This window comes from Mesocricetus auratus, unplaced genomic scaffold (assembly GCF_017639785.1).
Source record: "Mesocricetus auratus isolate SY011 unplaced genomic scaffold, BCM_Maur_2.0 Super-Scaffold_100004, whole genome shotgun sequence".
In the NCBI taxonomy this organism is placed as follows: domain Eukaryota; kingdom Metazoa; phylum Chordata; class Mammalia; order Rodentia; family Cricetidae; genus Mesocricetus; species Mesocricetus auratus.
Window position 1 is genome coordinate 118,030,982 of NW_024429189.1, and position 10,456 is coordinate 118,041,437.

The following is a 10,456-nucleotide window of genomic DNA, read 5'->3' on the forward strand; positions in this document are numbered from 1 at the left end:
GCTCTCTTTCCCTTCTCTATTGCCAGGGCAGACCGTATCTTGCTTCTGCCCTTTATCTCTCCATCCTCTGGGGACCCATTGCTTTACAGACCTGCCCAATCGCCATCAGTTTTCAAAGACCCTATCTACTTCCGCCTTCGCTGAATACCCTGGTCTCCTCCCGTACACCAAGCCCTGTTCGTTCCAACATCGCCCTTTCTGAAACATTCCCGTCCTTTGCAGTCAGCGTCACAGAAAAGCGACATCACCATCTGGGAAGTATTTCATACCTTCCCACCCACCCTCAGTGTCCAAGACTCCATCACTAGTCCTCAGGCCCGCTGGGTAGTTGGGGACAGCGTTTGTCCTCTCTCCAGCCCCGAATTCAGGTACTCGCATGGGATCCACTCCCAAAGCTCTGCTCAGCTCTTGTTGTCCCTGCATACCCAGCCTCGTATCTTCTAATGGGTCTCCTGACTCCTCCCTGACCTCATGATCCCTTCTTGAACTCCTCTTCTCCTCCCAGAGTCCCGGACCCTAATCTCCTACCCCCCACAAAGACCCTGAACCCTGTCTACCCCATACTTAATGCCCATGGAGATCAAAATCACCCGAATCTATTTTCCTTTATACTCCCATACCCACAGACATATTCCACCTCATTCCCCAGCTCCACCCCCAACCAGACCTTCCCCGCACCTGATCCTCAGACCCTTCCCTCACACCTCCTCAGAACCCAGGACCTGACCCAGAATCTCCTCTCCAGACCCAACCTGGACCCACCCCTAACCCAGCCCACCCCATCCCTACCCTGTCTCCACAGCCCTCTCCATCTCCGCCTCCCTTGTGTCCCTGGCCTGGACACTGGCATCCTACCAGAAGGTGTTGAGAGACTCGAGAGATGACAAGCGGCCCCTGTCCTACAAGGGTGCTGTAGCTCAAGTGCTATGGCACCTGTTCACCATCGCTGCCCGGACCCTGGCTTTTGCCCTCTTTGCCAGTGTCTACAAGCTCTACTTTGGCATTTTCATTGTTGCCCACTGGTGCATCATGACCTTCTGGGTTATCCAGGGTGAGACAGACTTCTGCATGTCCAAGTGGGAAGAGATCATCTACAATATGGTGGTGGGTATCATCTACATCTTCTGCTGGTTCAACGTCAAGGAGGGCCGCAGCCGACGTCGTGTGACCCTCTACTATTGCATTGTGTTGCTAGAGAACGCAGCACTCACTGGCTTCTGGTACTCCAGTCGAAACTTCTCCACTGACTTTTACTCACTCATCCTGGTCTGCGTGGTGGCCTCCAGCTTCGCACTGGGCATATTCTTTATGTGTGTCTATTACTGTCTCCTGCACCCCAATGGGCCCATGCTGGGGCCCCAGGCACCTGGTTGCATCTTCCCTGAGACCCCAGGTCCCTGTGCTCCTCCAGCTGATGCCATCACAAGTCCACCGAGATCTCTGCCAAGGACTACGGGCACTGAGCGGGACGGGGCCTCAGTGGGAGGTGAGCGAGCTGGGACCCCTACACCACCTGTCTTCCAGGTGCGACCTGGTTTGCCTCCCACGCCGGTGACTCGCCCCTTGCGGACAGAGGGGCCTGTTATTCGGATCGACTTGCCTCGAAAAAAGTACCCAGCATGGGACGCTCATTTTATTGACCGCCGGCTCCGGAAGACCATTCTGGCTTTGGAGTATACTTCACCTGCCACACCCAGGTTGCAGTACCGGAGCATGGGCACCTCCCAGGAACTGCTGGAGTATGAGACCACAGTGTAGGCACAGTCTGCCTCCCAAAAGGGACAGGGTTGGCTGACCCCACATTGACCACAGTGTTGAGTCTGGATTTCAGGGCCACCAGGCTAAGTGGGAGTAGATCTTTGGATCCAAGAACAGCCCCACTATGGGGTTCTCTTAGGGGAGAGGGCAGACCTGTGGAGGCCCTAGGCCTCATTTTCAGCCCTATGGCCTATTCCCTAAGTTTCCCTGGACCAGGGCACAGGGCATCAAGTGGTGCTACCCCCTCATGAACTGCCCCACTCTCATGGGGTAACCCCTCATGAACTGCCCCACTCTCACGGGGATGCCATATTATGCTTGGCACAAGGGTCTTCACCCTTTCCCCTGCCTAGAATCATGCCACATCACCCCTGGTGGGCTACCAGAGGAAAGGCACTGCCTAAGGTCCAGGGCTCCCCTTAGGGAGTGTTAGGAAGGGCTGCCTTGTGATAAAAGGGGACCCTTGAGAGGAGATGAAACAGGCTGTAGGATGAATGGGGGGCACCTCTGGACAGATTTGGCACAGTTCCTGTAGGAAGGGAAACTGGCCAAGAGGAGAATTAGTGCAGGGAGTCGGGGAGGTAACTTGGGTATCTGACAGTGTAGACGTTGGCAGGATAAAGAGCCCTGAGGGGTGAGGGCTGACAGCAGTATGTAGGAGTGCCAGTAGGAGGTGGGATGCCTTTGCTCGGGAGGTGGACTTGGTTGGGAGCTCTGTTAAGGTCTAGAGCCCTCAGGTGAGAGGTCACAACACCTTGTGCTCCTGAGATGTTCCTTGAAGATGAAGGTCTTAAGCACAGCAGATAAAACAACTGGGAAGATACTCTGCCTAGCTCAACTATAGAAGAGGCTCTAGCTCACTGAGAGAGGGCCTGTTGGGGAGATGCCTCAGTCCTAGAATACCTCTTGATAACATGTCCTAGAGAGCTGCTGATCTTTTATAAGGATCAAGGACATGAACCCTGCTGCTCTGATGTGGATGATTCTAGCTTCTACCAAGGGCAGTGGGGGAGGGGATGTGGGATATTCTAGAATGGGTGCTCTAGTTCTAGGCTGCCAAGGTTTACGGAAGTTCTAGATCCCCTTCCATGTCCCCAGCTCTATCGCCTCTAAAAGGAAATTGTCCTTAAAACCCTTGAAACATTTCTGCTGCCAAGTGATTCTCAGCTGGAAAAAAAATAGCTCTGGGGATGTGACATCAATCTTGGATTCCTGCTACCCTACAGCTGAGGTTCTCTGGGGTGGCATCTGGGAAACTGACTTGTTTTGTCTCAAATCTGACAAGGCCCCAGGCCTAAGACCCATGGTCCGGACATCCTGGGTTGCACAAGGGACCATCATCCTGGGATGTGCCCCTGGCCTGGGACAGCCCATCTTGACTGGGGCACATTATGGGCAGGGTTATGGAACTGGAGAGCTAGGCAGCTCTAGACAAGGCCTAGAGTCTCTTGTCACTCCCCTAAGCCAACTGAGGTGAGCTCACTGAAAGGGGACAGCCAGGGACTTTGGGGATAAGTACAGATTGGACTGGAAAGTATGGAGGTCATAAGAATCCTAGACTATGCAAATAAGATTGTTTAGACTCCCTGGCTCAGCCTCTCTTGGAGTTACAGATGGAAAACTGAGGCCCAGCATAGTAGCTACTCTCACAAGGCCTTGAACTCCTGACTGTCCCATCAGAGGTGATATGGCAATGATTGATGTGCCGAGGATGCTGGGAGGCAACTACGCCAGGGTGAGGATGAGAGGGCACACTGTGTGGATACACACACAAGCACACATCATACCCAGGATACGAGCCACCCTGCTTGGCACCATGGGTAGCTGTATTCATTTTGCCAGTGCAGAATATGTTTTCTTCCCTCTGCTTCCCTGACCCCTAAAGGCCTCCAGAGTGACAGACAGCTCCATCCTGACACAGTCCTGCTCTGAGGGAGTCATCCATTCCCTTCTCCCTCTACCCAGAGCTAACTTTGGAGACTAGGTCCATGGCTAGCTATATACCTGTCACAATCTCTGTAACGCAGAGCATTGAAGATGGGCTCCAAACCCAAGCAGCCTGATTCTGCAGGGCTCATGGTACCAGGAACTGTCACTCCATTGTTTCCCCTGTGTGCCACCCTTACAAGAGCTATACCTCCATCCCACACATCAATATGGTAACACTGGGCTACCCTTGGCAAGTTATTTTAACATCAACCCCCCCCCAAGATCCTAGAATGGCTCCATGGATGCCCCATTCTCCAGCAGCCTAGAAGGAAAGGTTTCGGATCCCTTAGTGGGTTGATGCAGGAGGCCAGGGCAGCCAAGGAACAGGATGAGCAGAGCCAGGCATGGCCTGAGGCTGCAGGGAAGCCATGGCCACATTTTTCATCCTGATCTCGCAGAGCTTTCCCCAGGACCCCTGCCTGCAAGGAGATCTGATCACCAGGGAAGGTTGTAGGCAGAGGACCTTAATCCTTCTCCCCATCTGGAACCCATATCCTCCAAGTATAAGCCCCCTCCCTTCAGTTCAGGACCCCATCCTTCCTGGCCTGAGGCCTCTCTCATTATTGTCCTGTGTTTTGCCTCCTAAGGACAAAAGAATCAGAATAGGGAAGGACCCCCGTCTTCTTGGAGCTATTTTTTGGTTCCTTTCTTTGACACAATCTACCTCAGCTGATCTCTTTCCCCTACCGTAACTGCACCCCTGGGGTCCTCCACTCCTGTCCCCAGACCATGAACCGAGTCTGGATTCTTAGTTCTTCCTAGGACCCCTGCAAGGTTCTTCCAGTGAGAGAGAACTTTAGTTCCCCAGCCTTGAAGGAAGAGTTCCCAAAGTCACCTACCCTTCTTATCCATTATAAAGAAGAAACAGAGAGGAACATACATTTGCCCAAAGTCACACAGCAAGTAAATGGAACTCTGGCTTTCCTGGGCATCAGCAAAAGTTATGTGTCTTAACTTCTTCAGGAGCAGCAGATAATGGGACATCTTGGGAACAGAAATGTCAGACCGTCCCTTCCTAACATAGAACCCTGCCTCCTATTCCATGAGGTCCCACCCCCACATCAACCCCAGCTGCTGGCTATGCCCCCTAAACCTCCCCAGGCACCATGCACCACTTACTGTACCATGTGCCTTGTAACAGACACCCTAGCCGACAGCACGGGCCTCCACCCTGTTCTGCAGGGACTGTCTAAGATTGTGGGCTTGGTCCCTTCCTCTCACCTTCCCCAAATCTGCCTTACTCTCAGCTGGATCCCTCCTGCACCTGCGTCTCCCTGAAGTGTGTCACCCCGAGGACTGGAGAAGCAGAGGCCCAGGGGGGCAAGGCTGAAAATGTGCAGGTTTCCAGATGATAACATGGGAGACTTGGGACCACCATCCCCAACTACTTCCCTGAAGACTTAAGGTTCTGCAAGCCCCTCCCTTGAAGCTTACCTGTGGCTGAAGTCTACAAAGGCTAGACGGTAGGAAAAGGCTCACCGAGGCAGGGCGCATGGGTATAAACTCAGATAACACCAGAAAGGAAAGTGGGGTGAGTGGAGGTTTGAGAAAGCAGAACTGGGGGGATGGCAGAAGGAAGGTTATTGGTGCCAAAGAGCAATGAGGTTTAGGCATTGGAAACAACCTCCTGGCCACCAGTTTGAGACTTCTAATGCATCAGCCCCTCCAGTTGGAAGCCTCTGGGACTTGGCTTGGTCTAACCTTAAGTCTCATCCTGGCTGTCTGGGAGGCTTCAGGTCCCTGGTTGTTCCCAGGAGGTTATTTAGGACCTGGATTCCTTTCTAGTTTGGGGGCTCCTGATTCAGAGGGAATCTCTCCAAATAGAGGGAGGGATAAGGCACAGGTTGCTAACTGAATGTCAGGAACCTCGATCCCATTCCATGTTGGCCCACAACTCGTTGGCATCTGCCTCCTTCCTAGACAGAGCCTGGGTGAGAAGGTGAAATCTATAGCCTTCAAAGGAAGGGGCATTGCAATGAGAGGGACAGGGTGATTGCCAATCCCCAGAGGAAGCGTGGGGTAGGGGTCTGAGTCCCCCTTCTGGATGAGGACTCTTCTGAGGCCCTGGGCTTAGGGAAATGGAACATGCCTGTCATGCTGGGGTAGACACTGAGCTCTTGGTTGCCACTGCAAGATGCTAGGAGAGGAAGAACCAAATCAGGACACTCCAGGGGACAGAGCAAGGAGAGTCCACTCCAGCCAGGACACTCCAGGGGACAGAGCAAGGAGAGTCCACTCCAGCCAGCACACTCCAGGGGACAGAGCAAGGAGAGTCCACTCCAGCCAGCACACTCCAGGGGACAGAGCAAGGAGAGTCCACTCCAGCCAGCACACTCCAGGGGACAGAGCAAGGAGAGTCCACTCCAGCCAGGCCTGATTCCCATGCCCGGCCCCTTCCACTGTAACCTCACCCAGAGGCCACCCACTCCTCAGCACCTCTGGCCTTTATTCTATGCACAACTCTTTAAGAGTCCCCAGGCCAGACTGGATGGTGGGAGCCCAGGATACCTGCAATAATCTCATAGTGGAGGGGGTCTTGGGACAAAGAGGGAGTGAGGATAGCCACAAGAGGGAAGAGGAAATTCCTTTCCCTCCCTTCTCCCAAGTATCAGAATCCAGTCAGACCTAATAGAACTTGCCGCTCTCCTTGTCTGGTTTCGAAACCAGACATAAGAAGGGGTCCGAACCATCCCCAGAGCCCTCAGGATTCCCCAAGGATTTTGTGGCTTGAGAAGTTGTTTTGGTTTTCCTCCTGAAAAGGCTTTTATAAATAAAGCATTCATTTGGCTACCTTAGATTAAAGCTGAGTGGGTAGTAGATACATCCTGGTGAGGACACGTGTTAGCTTCCAACATCCTGGTGAGGACACGTGTGAGCTTCCAGGACTCAAGTGTGAAGGATTTCTCCATTCTGTATTAGATGACTTAATGCAGAATCCTCAAGAATACTCATGGGTGGCAGGCCCTGACTCTGCAGATGCTTGGGTGGGGTCTGGGACCTCCACATTGGCATCAGTGGTTTAATTATCCAGTTACTTCCTAGTTTACAGATGGGGCAGGCCCAGAGATGGGAGGCAACCTGCCCAAGCTCACACAGCAAGCTAGTGGTAAGCTAGAACTAGAGCCGAGGTCCCTTGGGAGGGAGCTCCCACCAGAATACGTTTGTCTCTGATATCCCAACATGCCCACAGGAACCACTAGCCATGCCTAAGGGCCCAATTTCCCTGTCAGCACACTCCAGGTGACTTCCCCCTGTTCTCGCGCCCCTTTGTGGTCAGCCCCAACTTCTGCCCGCTTCTTAGCCTGTTCCTAGGTCCACTTCCTGGTATTTACTACATCTGTGCCATTCCCAGCCCAGCTAGCCCTTTCAAGCTTTCCCTGGGCAGGGGAGGGGGCCCAAGCTGGGGCTTCTGTACTGAGACTTTTGTACACCACAAACTTTTTGTATATTTTTAATTTTGCTGCAACATGAGATATTAAAAGTCATTTCAGTACATTCTGTCTGTGTTCTGTTTGGCTGTTCTGGGCTAGGGGTAATGGGTAAGGAAGAAGACCACTGGATCCTTCAAAGGCACTTGAATGGGAAACAATGGGACATTTTCCAGACCTCCCCGTTGATTGGATAGAATATCAGTCAATCAACCACAATTTCAGACTGAACCTTTCTGGAGATTATCTCCAAGCACATTTTACAGAAAAAGGGGGGGGGACGGGTAAGATATATGAATACACTTTTCCAAGGTCATAGAATGAATTCTTACAAAAGCGAAGCCCAGCCTGAAGTTGCCAGCTCAACTGAGATGTGCATTGAGTGTATATGATGCATGTGCCATGGAAAAAGTCTAGGGACAGTGAACAACAACAGTAAACAGCACCCAAGAGCTCACCTTCCTGGGGACCTTGGTTCTAAGAGATGCCTTCCTGTCAGGGTTTCTACACTCCCATGCTGGGGATTGGGTACAAGGCACATGCTTAGGGGACACACTACCACTGATTTGTACCCAGCCCTGGGTTTGACTCTAGCTCTTCATGAACTTCAAAGAGTACGAGAACCAGTTTTAGCAAGGTGCTCACACCACTCGATCTTAGCCAAAAGGCTGAGAAGCAATGGAGGGGGTTCATTTCACATACAGGCTTCTGCATTTCCAAACATCTCAGCCAGCAACGGTGGCACACCATGGAAACTCAGTGTGTAGGAGGTGGAAACAGGAAAACCAGATGTTCCAGGCAGCATGGGCTACGTTAGATCCCATCTCCAGGATAAAGAGGCATCTGGGAGATTCTGGTGTGAGGGGGTCTGAAGACCTCTCTCTGAGGACCACTTCCTTACATCCTCCTACAAATCTGATAGTGACCTTCTCTTGGTGAAGAACCTCTCGTGGGCCCCTGACCATGAGAATAAAGATCAACCTTCTTGGCTGATGCTGACTTATTGGGAGCCGGACCTCGAGCACTGTTTGAGGGACGTGTTAGTGATACCCAGCACTGCGACAAACAAACACAACTCTGAAAATACAACCCCAAAGGAGGCAGGACTTAGTATGGCTTGCCATCTCCATGGCATCTTAGTTCCATTTGTCTCAGGGCTGGTGTGTTCTGACGCAGAGCATCATGGCAGGAAGTCTGTGTGGTAGAGTACGGTAACTTGCCTAGAAGCACAGAGAGGCAAAGCCAATTTCCTCCTCTTCAGCTTCTGCTCTGCCTGAGCTCCGACCATCGGACAGTGCCGCCTGTATTCAGGGCAGCATTCCCCTTCAGCTGGTATGCCGCATGCCAATTGCCTCCAGAATGGAGTTCACGAGCAAATCCAGAAGTGTGCTTGACTAATGTCTCTCACCCCAAACTGGCATTGAGATTAACCATTGACAGGGCCAGGAGAAGCACTTTTGCTGCCAAATCTGATGACCTGGGTTTGACCCTAGGCCCCACAGGGTAGAAGGGCTGAACAGACTTCTGCAAACTGCCCTCTGACCTTTACATGGGTGCTGTGAGATCCAGGTATCCACAGAGGCCAGAGAGCACCAGATCCTCTGGAACCCGAGTTATAGGCGGTTGTGAGCCACCTCAGGAGGGTGCGGGGAACCTAATCTGGGTCCTGTACAGGCACAGTAAGCCCTCGTAGCTGACATCTTAACTACCATACCTGCAGAAATGTGTTTTTTGACAAGCCTTCCAAAAGATACTGTTGCTGGCCCCAGTGTTCAAATCACTGACCACAGAGCATTCACTTCCTTCGCTAGGGATTGGTGGTGCACAATTGCACACGACTTAGTTCTGGTAACCAGAGGCTCCAGAACTCTCATATAGCCACATTCCCCTTTTATATGAAGGAACTTCTTATCTTACATGGGCACTCAGAATAAAAGGCTCCATTTCCCAATCTCCTCTGCAGCTTTGTGTGGCCATAGAACTGTGAGAAATTCTAGTCCTTGCTTCATATAAGCATATTGGAGTCTCGGGGAAGTTGAAAGGAAGCAGTTTATCTTCCAGTCTTGCAAAGTCAGATATCAGCCTATAATAGGGGGCTCGCTGACAGAGGACAAGGCGATCTTTATACATCCTAAGACATGACCCTTCCTCTGTCACTGGGATAACCTAGAGGGTATGATCGTATGTACTATCTAGATCTTATGTTTCCCTCTATTACATTTGTCTTTTGTTCCGTAAAAACTATGTATGGGTTCATCTCTACAATTCACCTCTTGTTTATTTTAAAGCTTATCTTATGTATGACCTTGCAAGACATGCTTGGCTGTGAGTTTTCTACTCTAAATCTCTGGCTTGAGGGTGAGAGTAGGTGCTTCAGAGAGTAACTAGACCAGCAGGCAGGAGTTAGGAGGCTAGTGTTTTCTGTTCACTTATGGTTGGACGGACCTAAGCTAGCTAGAGGCACCTTTAAGAGTGAGCCATCAGGTGTGATTTCCAACAGAACCAAGTTCTGGCCCCTAAGATGCAGAACTTAGTGCTACTTTAGGGCATCTCTCTAAAGGAGAGGAAAGCACTCCACTCTCAGCTTGAGGTATTGGCTGAATTAGATGGAATGATACCTTGCAACGGAGAGTGGAACGATGGGAGTGATTGCAGCAAGGCAGAATGTGCTGGGTCCCAACACACAGCACTGTTATACCTGTCTGTACTCTGTGTCTTGGCTGTTATGATAAGAGATTAATCATCATGTTGAAACCATTGTTAGGTGGATCTCAGTAATAGCCAAATGGATCCTGATTGATGTTCCTGGATCACTGGCTCCTAGGAAAGGCTTTTGGTCTTTTGTGTGTTTGTTTGTTTATGAGTGTGAGTATTTCCCTGAATGCATACCATGTGTATGCCTGGTGTCAAGAGACCTGAAGAAGGCATGGTCAAATCTCTTGGCATTGCAGTGAGCCTCCCACACAAGGCTGGGAAGTGAACTTGGGTTCATCGAGTGTTCTTAATGGCTGAACTCTCTCTCCAGCCCCTAGAGGAAGCATTTTGAAAAGTCACCTGCAAGGTTTTCTCCTGGAGTAAAAGACACAGGAAGGAGAAGCCGTGGTGTCATCCGAGTGACGGACTTCACATCTGTTACTCTGAAGCCGTCTTACCAGATACATTGCTTGCAGGGCTCTCATGATATGATCCACAGAGAGAAGATCATGGAAGAAAACTGTTTTCTAACAGTTCTGGAGGCTGTCTGAGATGAAGGTATTCTGGGATGGTTTCCCCTGAGGCCC

General features: G+C 51.2%; 1 protein-coding gene across 1 annotated transcript in view; it reads left to right on the forward strand.

Moving 5' to 3' along the window:
• Nucleotides 1-7,242, forward strand: part of Xkr7 (XK related 7) — a 29,425-nt gene extending 22,183 nt beyond the window's left edge. Inside the window, exon 3 of the mRNA XM_005086066.3 lies at nt 803-7,242. Coding sequence (XP_005086123.1) covers nt 803-1,758 — 956 coding nt within the window. The 3' untranslated portion in view covers nt 1,759-7,242. The remainder of the gene's footprint in view (nt 1-802) is intronic.
• The last annotated feature ends 3,214 nt before the right edge of the window (nt 7,243-10,456 follow it).